The following is a 20,621-nucleotide window of genomic DNA, read 5'->3' as shown; positions in this document are numbered from 1 at the left end:
CTTCTCTTAACATTTTTACTGAAACAAATCATTCCTGTTTTTACAATTATTCTCTAAAATATCCCGTAGAACAACAAGTACATTTATCCTGAAGCGAATAAAATGCATACGGGAATGCAGCGATGTGCGTCTTTGCAGAAGTTAGTAAATGTGGCCAAAGTGAATTTCTATTGGCTTGATTGAACTTAAAATACGTGCAAACAACATAAGCTTAAATAAAAACTGTTAGAATTATATCTCTTCAAATGAAAGGTTGATATTTTCAATAAAACATTAAAAATTGAAGGATTGTTCAAATTTGTATTTAGATTTATGAACGATCTAAGAGTGGAAATCAAAATACAGGACATTCATAAAAGAAATATTGTACATTTTTGAAATTGGTAAGATCACCCTTTATTATTTATGCCAAATCATGTCAAACAGTGTTCAGCTGTAAGCTTTGCCGTTCTAATTTCCAATGCTGGAAGTAACTTTTCACTTTGCCGGCCTGTCGCCATTTTGTCTGACGTCACAGTGAAAAGGGTCTATTCAAATGGATATGGAATCTCTCTGTTTCATTTATTCATCTGTCACTAAATAAGTTTAAAAAAATCTTAATATGTCATTTTAATCCAGAAACTCCCAGAAAGCTCACCATTTAAACACCATGGTACTGTTGACTTAAATGAGACAAAAAATGATGCGACAGCAGGACACAGAATTCAAGTTACAACAACAGATTGTAGCGGATTTCTTATAAGCTGCAGTAGCACAAAGTTGTAGAATAAAACAGTTTCCTGTCGGCTGTGAAGGACTTCAGTTTTTTTAATTATTACACACATTTAACTAATTTTTGATTAAACAAAGGTCTTTATTTGTTCTTGTTGTTCAAATACCCAGCAGTCTAAACAGATGTCAAGGAAATTAATAGTACTGCTCTAATAATAAATGAGTATTGACTGACAAATGACTTAATTCTTTTTTGTTAGTTTGGTCCCACTTGTTTGGTTTTTTTGTTTCATTTACAGAGATATGCCGACAATTTTGACATCAAAAGTAGAAAACAATAAATTCTATCAGTATAACTTTACTGTGTACTGGACTGAACAGACCTCTGTTGATTGATTCCAAACTACAAATATTAACGACTTTTTTGCTTTTACAGGGACCTTTTATGAGACAAGGTGCACTGGGTTCTCTTTTATTGATTTTGTAATTTGGTCATCATCAGTTTATTGATACAAGCAGGTATTGACAAAAGCAACAGACACGAGTAAAAATGTTGTGGCACATAATACGTGTTATCACCTAAAAGGTTGAGTTCGGTTCACAAACGGAGCTTTCAGGGACTAAATGACATAAGCACCTTGTGCTAAAAGTAGTAAAAAAATTCTGCATGAATTCTTGGAAAAAAAATAAAATTATAAAAAAAAAAAAAACATTTTGTCTGGTATTATCCCACTTATACCATGGTTATTTATAAAATAAATACATATTTAATTGGTTTTCAGTACTTTTTTCTTGCTAATTTTGGGGGGGGTTAGATCGCTTTTTTATAAAAAAGGACTATTTGATCGGAGGTCTGCTGCGTTGTCATGGTAACACGACAACGTGTTGCTGAATATCGACTGAAGCTGCAAAGGAAAGCGATATATACGCAATAGGTTAAATAAAGCATCAGTTCAAAGAGGAAGTTCACTACTGTTTGCTTTTGTCCAGGAGATGAAGAAACTTTTGTTTTAAATCAGGCTGCGCAGTGATATAAAACATTTGGGCTGTGACTGGAACTTCTTTTTTTAGGTCTGCATGTTGGTTTCTTATGGCAGTATATCTACATCTTTGTTTTCTTGGATTGATACTGCAAACATAAAAGTCTTTACAGTTCTGCTTATCTTACTGTTGATGTGTTTTGAACACACAATTTACACCTCTAGGTTAACACTTGACACATTTAAACATTTCAAACAATAAACATGAATGAAAAATGTTCTCTCCGGTTTGTTTTTGCTCAGAAGGTGCATATTGTCATATAAAATGTACCTATAAAACATTGTGATACATCTGATTATTTTTTTAACCGATTGGCAGCATTACTTCAAACACAGAACAGAATTTGTCTCTTACGTTCACAATTACCTTGACTCTGGTTAGTAAGAAAGAAACTTGCAAAAAAAAGGAGAAACTGTGTTTTTAGTAGCTTTTTCCTCATCGGTTACAACAGATGTGTCTGAAACTAAATACATCTTTAAAGAAGGCAACATCAATCATGTAAAGGAGTGAAGTGATTTCTGCTCATAAAGCTGCAGCAGCGATATCATATGCTGAATACTCCAGAGGAATAGCTGCTACCATATTCTCTTTATTACACTGGATTTTAGTATACTATTTAAAAAAGTATCAGTATATTGTGCATCCAGTTATATTTGTAAAGTTGATGCTCTTGCTGCAGAAGCACCAAGCCCTACAAGGCAGTACTTCTGGGTTTTCAGCATTCTAGCAATTTTGACTTGTTGTGAACATAGATGTACAGAAATGACTCCATAAAGCTTTTATTCCTTTTCTGTTTTGGTTTTAGCAGAATAAATTGTCCGTATTCAGGAGTTTGTATCATACCTCAGTGCATATTTTGTTGTAAACACATGCATAAACAGTTTCCCACAGTATTCTTCCTTCGCAAAAAGAAATCTTAGACCTATATTTCAGTCATTTTGACTTTTTTGTGTTTGAGCTGTAACTCTTTTGCATAAGTGCAGCACAGTAATGTGATGACAAGTAATCTGCCCTGTTCTGATGATAAGAAATATGGGATTTGACAGGACAGCTCTGTCTTTTCAAGATGATCAACTGGATGCCGCAGTCTGTGCTATCACTCAAAGTCAGATTCTCTGACATGGATATTTGTATCTGCTCCAGGAAACAGTAACACATGCTACCAGCTTTACTGCCTCATTATGCATGGCCTCCTGCCTCGTATTTATCTGTCAGACAGTAGCTATCGCTTGGGATGAAAGTCAGGCTTGTTTACATGACTTTTGGATTGTCCTTGTTATCGTCTGGTTTTAGCTTTAACTCCCAACTGTATCGAAATACTTTTAGAGTTGTAGACACCATATCATTAGCTATGGTTTATAGAAAAATCCAAGATTCATTCCAACTTTTGTTCTTTTAAAATTTAAACAGAAAACGTACACTTTTTACAGTTTTCTATGTTCTTACTGGAGTGTTTGTGTAGGTCTCTCTGCTCTGCCAATGTAATTATGTACTTAGTGTAAAATGATTGACACAGTCAGATTTGTCAATATGCTGCAAAGCTTCTATCACTACCAGCAAATCCTGAAAGGAATTTATTTACACAAAACAGCAAATGCAGTAGTTTATAGACCCACTCCAATCATGTTTTATTTATTTTAAAGGCTTTTTTGTTTGTTTGCTTTTAATTATGATTTTTAGTTGTTCATCAGAAATTCACAGGAGCGATGACGTGAAGTAAGCCTGCCTTCATTTCCCATGATCTCGTTGTCTACACTCTCTCCCGCTAACTTTCAGCCCCTCACACCCCCACCTTTACATCACCAGTTCAACAAAAACTAGGAAGCATTATCGGAGCTATCCAGACGTACAGTTTAGATCCAGATTCTCCAGCTCAGACGAGGAAAACAAAGACGTTCGTGGATCTATTTGTCTGCAAGTGGATGCATCAGAATGGAGCAGAGCAGGAAATGTGTGGCTTGCATTTTTAGTTTTTATGAGACACAAGTTTTTTTTAAACGGCATTTTCTCATCTCTTCCTAATTCACATTGATTTGAATAAATAAATACTCATTTTAAGCTTAACTTTGTTTCCATCATCATAAAATTCCACAAGAACTTGTTAAAAACACAACTTTCATTGGAGTGTATCTTTAAAATGTCTTTATTTAAAAAAACATTCCCAGCAGTGTTTAAATTATAAGTATGAATAATTTTTTTTACCAAAATCCCACAATCTAAACGTGTTAAAAAGCCATTGTTCATGTTGATCTGAAGCCTCTGTTTCCAAAATCTCCTCTTGAGAAACTGCAGCAAATGCTGTCTGCAGTTTGTTGTGGAGCTTCAGACTGTGGTGAGATACTAACCTTTGAAGACAATTCTGAAAGTTGTGGCTGGATTTTCTTTGCTATCAGACACAAACACAAAAATCATAGGATAAATGCTATTAAAGGCACTCAGTGCACTTGTGCTGCTGTGTCTACACAGAAAGAGTTAGAAAATGAATTATTTAGTATCCTTATTACAAAGTGAAATGACGCCTGATTTACACAGGTCTGTCTGTCTGATGTGTTTCTTTTCATTGTGTGGGGAGTCCATCTCATGACCCTCAGTTACTTTACAGTCTACATTCTATTTTTTATGCCAACAGACCTCGATTGGACCAGTATACATTTGGTTTAACAGATTATTTTCCACAGACTAGTTTGGGGTGTATGTTGCTAGTTTGTTGTTTTGTTGGTCTCTAACTATATTTTTAAAATCTATGCATTCCTTGAGGATAACAAAGATATTGCATAATAACAATGAAGTTGGAATAAAACAACATTTCAAGTCATAAAGAGGAGTAGAGGTGATGTTTCATGTCTGAATTATTGACAGAGTTTGAATAAATAGAACAATGAATATGGCATTGTTGCAATAGGAGAATGCTAACCCCACAATATGCAGCTGTGTGTTGCTGTGAGCGCATATTTCCATTGTAACAGTTAAGCTAGGCACATTTTCGGTCAGTTTTTAGGCTCTACATATAAATCGTGGAATCACTGAACGTGTGTTGCAAGTCAAACCAGACTGTGACTAGTCAGGGACTTGGATTGGGTAGTGACCTATGGATGGTCAGGCTGCCACAATTAGTCGACTAATCGACGACTTATCGACTATTAAAATAGTCGACGACTAATTTAATAGTCGATTAGTTGTTACTTTGTATTAAATTGAGTTAGAGTGTTATAAAGCTGAAAGTTTATAGCATTATGCTAGCTATTTGGGCTGTTTTGGCATTTATGCATATATTAAGTTTTTTTAGGCTAATTTTTGTAGTTTAGGTAATATTTCAGCTACATGCTAGCTGTTTTGGCTAACTAAGGCTTTTTTCAGTTTTTAACTAATATTTTAGCTGGCTATCAGCTTCAGCGATTTCAGCGATTAGCTTAAATGATTTCAGCTATCAATTTCACCATCTTCCGTGGCCAAATTCAGCTTACAGCATTCACACTAGCATTATTGCAGGTAATGCTATGCATCTAGTTTTAGTAAGTTTAAAGCTAATGATGGTTAAAATGTCTGCTTTACATCCAGTTAGCGCGTGACCAGTCGACTAGCCGGGAAAAATAATCAGTGGTCAGTCGACTATTAAAATAATCGTTTGTGGCAGCACTAATGGATGGGTCCTCTTTTGATTTATGGAAGCGCCAACTGTTTGAAAATTGTTCCTCAAGGAGAAATTATTAATTGTGGTTTGTCCCCATCCAGAAATATGACTCTATGGCCCGATCCGAATACTCCCCTTCTCCCTCTCCCTTAGCCCGCCCCCTTGATTCGAAGTGGCAGTCAAAGTCGTGTCCGGAATTATTATTTTTTAAGTTTCACACTCCGAACAGAGAGGTCCAAAGTCCGCTATCGCGAGAGTAAACCGCGTTGCGCGAAGAAGCGCTTTTCTTCACTTTGGTGCGCTCTGAACCACAGACGTTTACATTTAAATGTAAGTAATGACTTTATGTTGTAGCACGACCTTTTTAAAGTTATAAAAACGCTGTTGTTATGGATATTCAATCGCTGGAAGCGCCGTGCTAATGCTAGCGGACCGGCGATGTTGATGACATCATTGAACGGAAGTCACGTCTGAAATATTAGACCCTATTTTTTTCATCACCCTCCGTTTGGTGCAAGCACGGAGGGATAAACGAAGGGGGAGGGCTAAGGGAGAGGGGGAAGGGGAGTATTCGGATCGGGCCGAAGTCCTTCATATATCAGAGTAGAAGTGTGTAAGGAATGGTCAGGAACAAGATTGACCTGGTTTGCACTGCTTTGACATTTCACACCAAGCCTTTTCCAACTGTAGGCGTGGACATTCGCTAGGAAACAGTAGCAAAAGAAGGAGAAGAATACCCTCCACATGTATCCAGAGTGAACACCATAAGCCTTTCTGTGTCATTCATGTGATTCTTACAAACTTTCTGGATAAGTGAGATAGCTCTCTTGCAGTTTCATTGGTCAGTCTGTTTTTTTTTTTTGTATTTTTCAGTTGTTAAAAGGTTTATTACTTTTTGTTAGTGGACACTTGAAAGCACCAAAGGTAGATAACAATGCAGTCTGTTGAACATCCCAGCAGAAACATTGGGCTTTTTTTTCCAGGCCCTATTACAGTCTTTAATGAAAGATTCATTTCTGTTAGGTGTGATATAGTGTTGTCTCCCATTTTCTCTACTTTTTTTTCCAACAATTGCTTTCAAGCCATAGTTCTCAAGCTGCGACTCCCAGCTGTGTTGTTATATTTAGTGCTCCCTCAGACCATAAAATAGATCTATTACCGCTTTGATAGCAGATCTGGAGATGGGAGAATTACACTGAGCTGATCTTCAAAAGGAAGCAAGGAGGAAAGTATTTTCAATAACGGCTTCAATTTAAAGTTCCAGATTGTTTGAACAAAGGGTGGGCCATTTGTATCTCAGTAAAGTCTGCTCTAATCTGCTTTTTTTTATGCATGAAATCTAACCGCAACACATTTAATTTGATGGCTATTGTCTCTCATAAATTGGGGTGCACAGATGTTGCATGGCTTTGGAGAAACGAGGTATTTGTGAGTAATAAGTCTCCTCTTGGAGAAAGAAATAAATATGATTTCATGCAGATTGTGTTGTAGTTCATGCTGTTTTTGGCGAGGGGCACCACACGTCTAGAGATAACCAGAGTGATTTATTTATGCCTTATCAGATTGTTTATAATGAACAAAATATTCCAGTTGTAGTGCAAACTTTTGAGACAAAGTCATGTGTGGTAATCTTCTTTTCAAGATGATTAACCAGAAGCTGCAGCCTGTCTTATCACTCCAGTCAGTCTATTTGGGTATCCACTATCCAGTGCAGGAAACAGCGGAAAAAAAAGAACAGTCTTTTTGCTGTTATTGTATGTCCATTACCTAACTGAGGGGCTTCCTGACCTCTGTCTGACTCACAGTGGCTTTCATTTGGAAGGAAATTAAGTTTATTACCCAACTTGAATTATTTGAGTTTATTATGCTATCCTTAGAGTTTCAGAATCGTAAACAAGACTATATACATATATTTGTTTAAACCTTTTATGAATATTCTTGTAAGAATATTTAAGGAACAACATTATACTTATTTTTTTAACAAAAAATAAGTTTCTATAATTTTAATGAAAAATGTGTGGCATGCTTTAGTCAAAATACTGTATTATCTTGGTCACTGAAGCACACCAAAGTAATTAGGTACTTATTATGTAATATCATCAACAGGAGTAGTAAACATGCTGCATTGCTTGCATTATTACCAGTTAACTTTCAATGTAAGTCATGCTGAAGATGAGGCCATATGTGTAAACTGATGAGTGCAAAGTCTCAAATATTGTAGGATAAACTTAAGAATAAGGCTTACAGCACATTCTGTATTTTGTTCAAGAAGGTCAAGAAGCTAGAAAACCTTAAAAAATCAATACAAGTATTTTTACGAGTGTGTTTGGTTTTATACTTGTTATATTATTCCAGTGAAAATGAGCCAGTTTTTGTCTGTGAAACTAATTTCTAGATTCAATTAATTGAATTTGGGACTGAAATCATTGAAATTTAATATGGCTATGAAATAGTCTAGCTCAAATCTATTTGTAAATTATGGGATGGTTATCATTGGTTTGCATATTTGCTGTATAAATCATGTCTTCCATATTTGCTACATAGTTGATAATTCTTTTGTAAATTATTAATGTTGTGTGTTTCGTGTTGATGAATGAAAAATAATACGATCCCAATAAACCCATAAACTTTGAAGAATAGTGGTTTAAGGCAGTGGTTCCTAACCTTTTTCAGATCTGTTCTACTGTCAGACAACATTTTCATGGACGTCCAATTTTGTTTTGTTTTTATAGCTTCCATTTTCCCTTTAATTTTTGAGGGTAAAGTTTATCTCATTACCTGTAAATATCTGCAGCTGCTTTAAATTGTATTTGTACTCTAGTTTTCATGTAGGAACCATCATAATGGGATTTGAGTTTTCCCTTAACCCATCGCTGTCTAAGTGGAAGCTACAAAATCAGACGCCAACTTCAACTCATTCGACAGATTCATTTTTCAAAAACTCATTGAAACGGGTATTTTCTAAATATAATAGTAAACATGAGTCCACTGTTTGAGCAACTTTAGTAGCAGGATCCTCGTAAAACTAGACAGCAAGCTGCTCACTACTCTGCATTATTAATATGGTGTGTGTGGAACGACTGTCACAATAAATCCATATTTGGAGTCTAGACTTTTGTCTGTTAAATGTATATTTATTTTTTCTTTGAATTCTTGTTTCCTCACTGACTCTTTTCCATATAAAAAGGAAATTTTAAAAAAAGTTTGATTTTTGTTAACTTTGTTAGCTTGGGGTTTTCAATTTAGCGGTGGGCGCAGCCACTTTAAAATATGTTTTTTTTACATGTGACAAAGCTACTTAACATTTGGCAAAAATAATGTTATGGGGAAATTCTGGTGGTTTTCCAAAAGAAAACTTCCTTCACAATCAAATTTAAAATAATGGAAAAATTGTAGTTCATGGCTTGTTTTTCTCTGCAGCGGTCTTTATTCTATCGGTCTGCGGCCCAGGAGTTGGAATTCACTGTTTCAAAGGACCTAAATACAGAAGACATCCACAAATGTATATGAATGTGTTTTAATAAATGACAAAAAACTTTATTTGAACTTTCCCAAAAACCTGAAGCACAAATATTTGAGTAAAGGATGAACAAAAACTAAATCAACCGTCTACATATGTTCAGGGGCTACAAACAGAAAGACACTGTGATGATTACAAAATCTATTGGGTGAATATGAGGGAAGCACAGGAGCATAACAATAAAATTATATACATACATCAAACACAAAACATAACTTGATAACAAAAAGAACAAATCCTCATAAACATTTCCCTGATTGATTGCACCTTTAAATAAGCAGTTTTTTCTGTTTCCTTTGTCATGATTAATTTTTTGTAGTTATAACTGCAAAAAATCAAATTCAAATTAATGGTGCTTACAGATAACATTTCATTGGATCCAACTGGTTGAAATAATTCAAAACACATTTTATTTCAGTGTCACTAAAGGGAGCCTCTTTGACTCAGTAAGAAACAAAAAAATGAATTTAAAATGTTTTATCTCCTAGATTGTTGACATTCCTAAAGTAGGACAAGAAAAGTGTCATTACCTGTGATAATACTAGCGTGAATCCTTTTTGCTGAAAGTAGTCATTGAAGATGCTGAAGCTTTTTTGCTAAAAATGGTGATGCAATTTATTTTAATTGCTGAAGGGATTTTCTGAAAATGCAAAAACTATTTACAAAATCTTGAATTTGATAAAAGACTCAAATTTCTAAAAAATTAGTAGTAAAATTGATTAAAAATCCCTAATACATGCCAATTAAAAAAAATATTTAGTGTGTTGCTTAAATACTTGGTGAACTCAAAAATAGCCTCAAATTCCTCAGTAAACTAGTCAAAAACATTAACCTGATGCTAAAATAGAAGCTAAAGTCTAAATTATCTTTTTTTTAAAACCACAGTAGATAACAAATTAGCCAAAAAAATTGCATCTTGGTAAATATATGGTAAACTACATTTTTTTGACAATTACAATATACGATTAAAACATAGGCCATGAATATATTTAAAGCCTTGTTGCTGATCTACTTAAAATTTCAAAGTTTGAAGACTTTCTCATTTGTTACCTATAGAGGACATTTTGTTCCATATTTCAAAAACTATACAGTTTACAAATACCAAAAGTACAAAAATACACAAATACAAGTAATAATGTCCTGAACAAGCTGAACGTTTTGACACAAAGATTGCTGAAAGTGTAATTGAGTTTTTTACGTGGCGAAAAACATACAGAAAGGAGCAGGAGAATGTGTGAATGCTTAGTGAGCATTCACACAACTAGACCTGTTTTGTGTCAAATTTTTCTAGCAAGAGTCAATGAATAACCGAAGAATATAGGTCAGTATCAGTCATGCAGCCGCTATGCCGGTACCTCCCTTGTTAATGATAATCTGGTGAAGCACAGCCCTGACCTTGACGAGCCAACATTCCCAACGAAAAACACTCTTGAAGGCTCTCCGGAACTTGTTTCCTGTCAGCGTGTACAAACCCAGGTTGAAAAAGGTGTTGACTGCAGCCAAGGGCCTGGAGACAATGTATGCTGCTTGTATAATGTGGCTGCAACACGTTGTGGTGGTGGTGGTGTGTGTCTTGGCATTATATTGAATTTCTACCCACAGCACACGTAAAATGTGATACGGCAGGAAACACACGGCAAAAACCACCACTATAAGGATAATCAGGTTCTGTGCCCGGGTTCTATGAGAGACGGATGGGTTTGGCCCTTCCGCCAGCTTTCTTACTATCCCAATGTTGCAAATAAACACCACCATCAAGGGTAGAACAAACCCAAGTGCTGTAAGTACCCAGCTGTACTCCCGCACTGTGGTAACAGGATCGGTGCTAGCAAAGTCTAAGCAATTTGTTTTGTTTTGGTCCTTTCTCAGGGATATAAAAGTCAGGATTGGTGAGGTTTGAGCTGCAGTGATGGTCCAGACAGCTGAGCATGCAACCACACCCCAAAACGTCTGCTGCACATGCACTGCCAACAGGGGCTTCATCACTACGATGTAGCGAAAAACAGAAAGACACGTCAGAAAGAGAATGCTGGCATACAGATGAAAGTGAAATGCAAAGCGCACAAAGCGACACATGAAGTCGCCTAGCATCCATGAATCTGTGCTGTAGTAGTAGACTAGGAAGGGCATGGTGACCACGTACAGGAGATCAGTCAGTGCCAGGTTGACCATGATGATGCTGCTGCTCTTCCAGGGCCGCATCTTGGTCAGATAGATGCAGATGGAAATTGTGTTTCCCACAAGGCCGACTATAAATATGAGGCTGTATGACACAGGTAAGTAGTAACGTTTCATGAGCTCCTCCACGTCTGTGCAGCTGTAATTGAACCCCGTCATAAAGCCCTGCTGAGAGAGGGAAGAGAATTAGTTTACACTCTCTCAGTCATAACAACGAAGAACGATTACGTGGCCTTCGACTTGTTCCTACACTGATTCTGCACAAATTCCTGATCTTTTTTCTTTTCAACTTATTATTACTTTTTGTATTTTTATAATCATTCTTTGATGAATACAATCTGAGCAAATTGTCTTTTTTAATGAGAATATTTAGATTTTTGTTACTTATTATTATAAATGACTTGTCTATGGATGTTTTGAAATTTGATTACATCAATGATATTACTGATCCTTTATAACCTGAATCTATTATTGTAGAGTATAAATATTTGATATTAAGTCCTGAACCGGATATTGATAATTCATGTAGAGAAAATGGTATGGTCGAGTCGGGGTGGGATTATATAAGTTCGCTTCCTTCCACTCCCTTTCAAGTGATCTATTTGTGATTTATTATGTGATATGTTATTTCATGTATTATAACCTGATTGCTTGAAATAAACCATTTTATTCATTCATTCATTCATTCATTAGAAAATGTAAATGCAAGAAAAATAAAAGAAGCTGAACATAATTTTAGGAACATTGAGGATAAATAGAAAACACACAAGAAAATGTCTGTAAACTGTTCTATTTGAAATAAACAAAAAAAACAACATGCTGCTGTCTAAAGAAAATAACAAAATGGTGAGAAAACAAATTCATTGGCTTGGATCAGCCAGGAAGAGGATTCTAAGGAAGGATGTACAAACCTACTTTTAGGGAAAAACCTCTGGATCGTGACTGACTTGAATCTGTGGACAAATGAGACAAAAGTAAATTTTTGTAAACTACTTGTACCATCCGAAGTAATATTAACACATCATTTGTAAAATTATAATCAAACAACTGCTAAATGTTTTATTGGTAGTGTAATAATTTGTTTTGAACTTTTAGGAACTGGAAGACTTGAGAGAGTTGTAAATTTTAGGACTTGCAAGAAGATTTTTGAAATTGTCTTCTTTATGACATACCATAAGATTTTGGTGATACTGGCATAATTTTTGCACTGTGTATTAAATGGAAAGGCTATAATTTGTCAGGATTATACTGTTAAGGGTGAGATTTCACTGTCAGAAATATAACTTAAAACCAAGCTCTCTGGGAAAGGGCATCAAATGAATTGTTTTCTTGTCAACAATTAGGTTTCTGAAAGCCTCTAGGGCACAGAAAGGATTAAAGTCTTTCAATCTCATAAAAGATAAGAGAGATATGGAATATGATATTTAGTCTCACTGGCCACTTGATTAGGAACACCTTTCTAGAACCGGGTTGGACCCCCCTTTTCCTTCAGAACTGCTTTAATCCTTGGTGGCACAGAATCAACAAGGTACTAGAAAGACTCCTTAAGTCTTTGGGGAATATATCTGGGATGTTTTGATTGTGTTACCTGCTTAGACAGTGACAGCTGGGTGATGATGTCAGAGGTGGGCGGTCATGTTTGACTTTTCCCACATTGTACGATATAGAGATGAGGCAAATCTTGCAGACAGTGTACTTTTTATAGCATTTCGCTCCGTGATCATCATATTCAACGGCAAACCCTAGATGACTTCACATCGCAGGTTTTAGTGTTGGTGGTGCGTCTTCAAGCACGAGCTGGAAGCTGCTCACACACCGGCTGCGTTGGCGTACACTCAATGAAAAGTCCCCGAAAACTTCTGCTCTGCGCACGTTTGCATAGACTCCCCATGAAAGCGTCCGCCCGAACGCGCGCAGACACAGCCAGTGCGCGAGCAATTTGCCGCCCACAACGGGCTATTTAGGCATTTAGCTAAAATGCTATTGGTTTTAGCATTTGTGCTCCGCCTCCTGGGGGAGGGGCAAAGTAGTTTTTGGTAGGAAGGGGGAAAGAGGGAGCAGACCTGGAGCAGACAGGCTCAGAACAAAGGCATGAAAACACGAACAGCTCACAGTAGTACTGAATAAATGAGCACCCTGAAAAATGTCGTACCGAACCGTGGAACGCATATCAAACGGTTCGGCTTTATATTGAATATTGTTGCATCCCTAGTTGTAAGTGAAAACTCCAGTAAATCATCAGTTTCTGAAATACTCAGACCAGCCTGTCTGGTACCAACAACCATACCACGTTCAGAGTCACTTCTATCACCTTTCTTCCTCATTCTGATGCTCGGTTTGGACAGAAGTGCCTAATAAAGTGGCCAATGAGTGTAGAAATATGTTAGGAGAATTTTGTTACAGCAATTGTATTTTAAGATAAAGTTTCCTTGACTTTCACTTGAAAGTTGTGCTACAAAAAGAGAGAAAAAAATCTGCTGGTACTCACCCAGGTGTTCCCTCCAGTACTCACTTTGTACATGGTTCCAATTCTCCTCTCACACTTTCAGTTGGCTCACCTCTATTCGTCTGCTCTCAAGGGGAAACTCCAGCATATTTTTCTTTGACCTGTTGCTTTGTCCTTCACCAACAGTACAGCCATTAAGTGCCAACTTCCTGGTGTCATGCTTGACCTGATGAGCTCTAGCACTGCCTCTTTCTCACATATCAGATTTAAGAGTTGGTTAAGGAAAGAACTGAATACAAGATGCCAAAGTATGGTTTCATTTTTTTTGTTTTACTTTCATGCCAAAACTCTAGTTTTTGTCTTATTTAAAAATGAAAATTTCCAATTGGCTGAATTTAAAATAATTTTTTTTCAAAAAAAATAAATTTTTGGTACATTACCTAAATGCAAGACAAAATAAAAATGAGTCTATTTTCAGTGCAACTGCTTGTTTTTCAAGCCTAATAGAAGAAATTCAAAAGCTTAAAAAAAATAAATAAAAAATAACTTGAATGTGTAAAATAAATATTTGTATTGCACAGGGTTATCCCCCTCCACTCTACAGTGCACACTGTTAAATGTTAGTTTGTTTAACCACAGGAATCTCAGTTAGACCTTCTTTCTCTTTGCTCTTCAGGGTGCTCACTTTAGCAGACGCCACAGTTAATCATTTGTCTTTATCCAATACTCTCCTGGTTATCCTCCTTGCTCACAATAATCTACCTGTCTTTACAATAAAACCAACTTGTCATACAAGTCCTCTTATGCCCTTTTTGACCACCTCCACCTTCATTATGTGATGCATCTCTCTGTACTCCTGTCTTCCCTCTTCTGTCATCTCAACGTCCTACGTTTTCATAGCCAATATTGTCCTCTGTAAAAAGTCCTCATTCCTCCTCATTTCTCCACCAATAGTAATTATTTGCTCTCCTGAATCCAGATGACACACCAAGTACATCCTTCAGTCTAGTCTTGAAGTTGAGTCATTATAACTGAACTTAAAATATTCTTCCTTGAAATGTTTTGTTGCTCATTCAAGAGTTGAAGCCACTTGGAGTTTCTAAGCCTCAACTTCAAGACAATGCCTCCTGGATGAATGAGCACCAACATATTCCTTGATTCCTTGATCATGTTAGCTGATCTTGAAAAACCTCAAGATATCCTTGAAAAGCACACAGCATTCTTCTTTTATCAACTCTAACCATTTATTTCTCTAATTCGCCCTTATCCTTTTCATCTTCCTCACTACCAGAGTCATTCTGCACACCACCATCCCATTCTGTCTTTCCACACTCCCCCCAGCCACAACTTTGCAGTTGATATCTTTCACCTTACTATGTCTGCCAAAGATGTAATCAACTTGTTTGCTGCTCCCTCCACTCTTACATGTCACTCTATGCCCCTCTCTCTTCTGGAACAATGTGTTCACCACTGTCATTTCCATTCTTTTGGCTGCCTAGCACCAGATGTCCATCCTGAGCACCAAACATGCCATTACTTCCTCATCACCTCTGATTCCATCACCCACAAATCCATTAAAGCTTACTTTAATCAAAATATTTTCCCCTCTAGAGATACCCTGAATCCCCTCATCCATCTCCCTCCAGGATTTATATCTTTATTTATATCTTTCCTCTTGCTCACATGCTACCTATGGTGCATTGCTACTGACAACATTCAGCATTACGCCTTAAACTTATAAAATTCTGACTCATCACCCAATCTGACACTCTCTGTACCTCCAGAAAATTCTATGAATGAATATCCATTCTAATTCAACGCTTTATCAATCACCAGTGTGTCTCATACAGGTTAACTGCGTTTTGCCCGGAGACAGCCCATCTCCACCCATATGGGTAGCTGTGACTAAGGTCTTACACAATCAACTATAAACTCTATGAAGGCTGTTTAAAATATTTGTAACAAACAGAAAATCCACTTTAATCTTTTTTTCTTTTTAGTTTTAAATTTAAACTGATTATTCTAGCAGCAAATGTCTGTTTTTAAAGGATTATAGGTGACAAGAGGCCCATTTCCTGCAACTATCACCCCAATATTCTGATGGTACAATGTGTTTGCTCATTGTGTCAGAAGGGTGAAGGATGATTAGAAATTCTTTGTGCAATCATGTTAACATAGCTGTACAGTGAAGCCATGACACAGACCTTCCTTTGAGTAGCTATGTTGAGTATCTGGAGCATCAAGTTTGTGGGGTTGATTAAATGCTCAAAATGGCCAAAAAAAAGATAACTTTTTTTTTTTTAGAAATTAAGGTTATTCTATTTTAGAAATTGCCAAGACACTGAAGATTTCCTCTAACAGTGTGCACTACTCTTTTTAGAGAACAGCACAAACAGGCTCTAACCAGAGTTGAAAAATAAGTAGGAGGCCCCACTGCACAACTGCAAGAAGATAAGTACATTAGAGTCTCTAGTTTGAGGAATGAACGCGTCACATGGGGCGGCCGTGGTGCAGAGGTAGGGCGGTCGGCTCCTGATCGAAATATTGTGGGTTTGATTCCCGCCTTGCCCACCCATGTGTTGATGTGTCCTTGGGCAAGACACTGAACACCGAGTTGCCTCTGGTGGAAGGTTGGCGCCAGTGTTCAGCAGCGGAGCCACAAATTGTGTGTTTGAATGGGTGAATGGGTAAATGGGTCTGTGACTGTGAAGCGCTTTGGGTCCTTGAAGGAGGGTAGAAAGCGCTATACAAGTATACACCATTTACCATTTTACATGTCCTCCACTGGTAGCTTCATTCAATAGTACCAACAAAATGCAGGTGTCAACATCTACAGTGAAGAGGGAATTTTGGGATACTGGTCTTCAGACCTATGTCTGAGATTGGCTAACAAAAGTAAAAAAATGAATATGGACAAAATAACAGACAGTGGACAAAGGAAGAATGGAAAAAAAGGGTTATGGACAGACAAGTCAAATTTTGAGGCGTTTGGATCACATGAGATGCAGAAAAACAGAGAGGATGCTGAAAGAGTTGCTTTGGTCCTGGTAAGGTAAGACTACCACTTTAGTCTCAAGTTTATTGCTAGCGAAGAGCTTTAATTTATCAAACTAAACTCAAGGTGCTTCACCCTGCAGTGAGATAAATCTTGCTGGGAAAAGTCTGAGTTGCATCATTGATAAATTCCCTAAAGACGATGCAACTGCTAGTAGGATTTGTCCAACTCACCAGGCCTCCCTATGATGAGTAGAGCATACATGGTTTTTGTTTGTTTGTTTGTAGGGAAGGAATGCATCTTCAGTGATGACTTTTTTGTGGAAGTCACTTGCCAAAGTAGTAATTATCCACTCTTGTAACTCTTGCAGATTCAGAATTAGCACATGCTGTTTCAGACTGCTGCAGCCAGAGATGGAATGTGCTGCTCATGCCATCTGAGAGGGCCAGATGGCTGCTGGTTAATTTAGCATGAACGCTGGAACATTTTCCTGCTAATAAACAGTATACACACAAAGGGTTGCACTGCTGATCCGTCATAGTGCCAACATGTTCCCTCCCAGCAGCTCCAGGTAATAGAGCTCAATTAACTGAAAGACAACAAGATATTTATAGCAGAGCAAATGAGAAACTTCAGTTCCCCCAATTGGTGGCTGACTAGTGGGTCAATGAACAAGTGAGGCAGCAGTTACCATGTTCTGTTTAGGTGAGATTTAACTGAATTTTAGTAACCTTCAGCATTAGCTTAGAGAAAACAAAATACCTTAAATCCAATCAATAGATTAAAAACTCCAATTCATAAAAGTATTTAGCTAACTGCGTCTGTACCAACCACCAAGAAATGTAAAGAAACATTCAAACATACAAGTATCTTTTTATGATCACTTGAAGTTCTGTAATAGAAGTGGTCGAGAAAGATGATTTTAATAGTAACATCTATGTCTGGATCCATCTTTTAGGGGTGTGTATTTTTCCCTTTCACGCGATTCGATATGCATCTCGATACATTGAAAGTGAAAAAAAATGATTTGAGAGTAAAAATTTGAGTTTTGAAACCTAACATAAATTTTTTATTGAAAAACATAGGTTGTATTTTACTAGCAGAAATCATTTACTCTAATGAGTGAGTCTAATCTTAGATCTCTCACTGTTTTGACCATAGACCATCCTTTGTTGTCACTGGAGGACGTCTTTGTTTTCACTAATACAATAAAAGATTTATCTGGACTCCAAATCTGTGTGGTTGTTGATTCAATGAATCACCACACTGGGAACAATAGATGATTCAACACTTGTCTTGGTAGAGTTGGGGGGCTTCATTCACAAATGCCTCTTTACACACAAAAGAAGTTGAATAAAAATGTGCATATGCAAATTCTAATGCAAATGCCAGCATTTAAAAATGAAAGCTCCCCAGAAAAAGATGGAGATGAAGCTCTGCTCCACTCATGAAGCTCGTGTGAAACGCCACAAGGTTCTCCACTACAGAATTTGAGATATTTGACAGCAAAAAACATAAAAATACACAACACAAACCCTAACCACTGACAGATATGACGAGACATTTGTGCAGTTAATAAATGTGATGATAGAATTGAAATGACCAAAAACTTTGGGTTCCGTTATATAAGCTATAATCTGTGGTTATATTGCAAAGACCCTAGAGTCTAAAGGAGTTGCATTGAAATCCATTTTTTATCTGAACTGTCACTGTTAAAAAATAAATAGAGGGTTTACAGTTCCTCTTCGATCATATTATATTATAAAATTGTGCACAGTGTTCCTCTATTTATGATTATGCTGTTTTTAGCAAAACTAAAAAAAAAATCTGTCATTTTAAGGACATTGTCTCTGCAGAGCGATACAAGTTCATTAGAAATTCATCTCTGAATAGTGGGCGGGACTGTTGGCATGGAATGAGCCTGCTTTTATTTACCATCAACCATTTATCGATATGCTCTCCCACTACCTTACAGCCCCTCACAACCCATTAGTCGTGCAACAAAAATGGCAAACAATTTAGTACCTATCAAGCCATAGAGTTATGATCCAGATTCCAGCTCAGATGAGGAAAACAAAGACGAGCACGGATCTATAACAACATGGATGGGAGCTTGTGGCTCATCGATTGTAGTTTCCAAGTAACACCTACAAGCTATTTCAAACAGCCTTTCTTCCTCTGCTCCTGATTCAGTACAATTTGAATAAATAAATTGTCAGAAATCCAATTTTAATTCTAATTTTCTTTATTTATGCCCTGCATCAAAAGACAAACTTTAGAACATGTTGAAAACACCAACACCCCCCCCCCCGAAAAAAAAAAAACGTATTTTCGATTTTAACAACGTCATGAAAAAAAACTCAAAAAACACATTTGCCTTTTTTTTACAGTGTTGGTAGGACAGTGCAACCTACCACAGATGTGAATACAAATATTATTATCCTAGTTTCAAAAAATATAAATGCGAATGTAGTATCCTCTGGTAAATTCAAGTACTTTACATACATAAATGGGTTCCAAATACTTTCAAAAGTTTTTTTTATCTACTCTTCAATATATATAAAATTCTTTCTAGTCCAAAGCAAATAACATCTGTCTGATCCACTGGGTAACAGTCGGTCAGTGAACATTTGAAAAAAATAAATGCTGTGTAGCAATAAATATACAGAGAAATTTAAATGTTTGCACAGAATTAGTATTTCCCTGGATATACTGTAAACCAAACAAAAACAACCTTGGATCTATTATTATTTTAGTAATAATGTCTCTATGACATACATTATCTCTTCCCAGATGTTTGTCTATAGTCCTACATAGAGTGAACCAGCAAAAAGCTGATTTTTATTGGAGTTGGTCTTTAAAGAGATGACATGACAGAGACAAGCAGAAAACCATACCAAATCTCCTTAGGTTTCAGGTACACTATCTGAACCTGTTCCCTTTTGAATCCTTTTGCGGACTGATCAGTGATCTCTCCCGGATGAAGATGGGGGATTTGCATGTCTGCAGTCTTGTTAGCAGCCATGCTACAGAGCTAAGGAATCCTGGATGAATGGAGTCAGAGCTCTGTGTCTTTAAACTCAATTAAATGAAAAATAATATGAAACGCTTTGTGTTTTTGTTGCCACTTAATACGTAATCACACATGGAAAAGCCATGGGTTCTAAAACATTTTTTTTCCAACAATGTGGCAGTTTTCTCAACTCACAGCGACCAAAATTGTGATCCTCTTAAAATATCTTTGAAGGTTCAACTTTTTTATACACATCTGCAACAGTTCCTGTTTGTATTTTCAACATGCTGCACTCCAAGAAACATCTTAACTGAGGCAATAAAAACTTTAAATGCTCCACCTCTGCCAGCAGCACCTCTTCATCTCTCTCCTTTCCTCCTGAACTCTTCACTATTGATTTTCTGATAGCTTGACCAAAACTACCTCTGAACGTTGGCTTACTCATTTCCTGTTTATTAGAGTTGGAGAACAAACCACACGCATTTATGCACTGCTGTCTTCAGGTTTGATTCCTTCATGGAAAAACCTGAAAACATTCATTGTTTTCCTAAACTGAAAACGTTCTTCTACATCTGCAAACCTGGGCGTGACCCTTGTTCTGTTGAAATCCTCACAGTGTCAAACTTACCTCGTTTTAGATGTGAAAAACGTGATTCGTGGAGACAAATCTGCGTGCAACGCCCCTCTCTTGCAGCGCAGCGAATTCGCTGCTCGCCGCCTGTCAAAAAAAGTTCCTCTAGCCGCGCCACGTGTGGGAGGAGCTACCAGCTCTGTCTGTGGAAATCTCATTTTTAGAATGAATGGACACAAATGATGTTGAGAAATAAGGTTTATTCATTGTGAAGAGAACATCAGTACTCGTGTATCCATGTTTGAGTTTAGGACTATTATTAAAAGATTATTAAAAGAAATATTATTAAATATTATTAACAATTTTCCCAGTAAGGTGAGCAGTATTGGAGTTATCCAGTTTTGATCCAGATACCGGCTCGGACAAGGAAAACAAAGACGTTCATCATGGATCTATTTGTCTATAAGGAGATGCATCAGAATGGAGCAGAAATGCAATTTTAATCCCAATTTTTT

General features: G+C 36.8%; 2 protein-coding genes across 3 annotated transcripts in view; one reads left to right on the top strand and one right to left on the bottom strand.

Moving 5' to 3' along the window:
* The window catches only part of zmat4a (zinc finger, matrin-type 4a), a 162,613-nt gene that overhangs the window by 119,855 nt on the left and 22,137 nt on the right, over positions 1-20,621 (top strand). The window lies entirely within an intron of this gene.
* Positions 9,698-13,863, bottom strand: LOC118599175 (2-oxoglutarate receptor 1-like). Of its 2 annotated transcripts, XM_036213708.1 has the most exons (3): positions 13,570-13,863; positions 11,997-12,034; positions 9,698-11,249 (listed from the first exon to the last, which is right to left on the bottom strand). In XM_036213708.1, exon 3 carries the CDS (start codon positions 11,238-11,240, stop codon positions 10,236-10,238), a length of 1,005 nt encoding a protein of 334 aa, XP_036069601.1. In that variant the 5' UTR covers positions 11,241-11,249; positions 11,997-12,034; positions 13,570-13,863; the 3' UTR covers positions 9,698-10,235. The 2 variants fall into 2 exon arrangements, with proteins under 2 accessions (XP_036069601.1, XP_036069600.1); XM_036213707.1 differs by lacking the exon at positions 13,570-13,863 and having other exon boundaries at positions 11,997-12,330.

The sequence above is a fragment of the Oryzias melastigma genome, linkage group LG9, assembly GCF_002922805.2.
Source record: "Oryzias melastigma strain HK-1 linkage group LG9, ASM292280v2, whole genome shotgun sequence".
Classification (NCBI taxonomy): Eukaryota; Metazoa; Chordata; class Actinopteri; order Beloniformes; family Adrianichthyidae; genus Oryzias; species Oryzias melastigma.
The sequence above is the reverse complement of the archived record's forward strand: the minus strand, read 5'-3'. Positions and strand labels throughout refer to the sequence as shown.

Excerpts from the sequence above, each read along its gene's own strand:
- LOC118599175 (XM_036213707.1), bottom strand. The coding sequence starts at position 12,083 with ATGGTACAAGTAGTTTACAAAAATTTACTTTTGTCTCATTTGTCCACA. Across the intron at positions 11,250-11,996 it reads CCAGAGGTTTTTCCCTAAAA|CAGGGCTTTATGACGGGGTT; the intron begins GTAGGTTTGTAC and ends TCCCTCTCTCAG.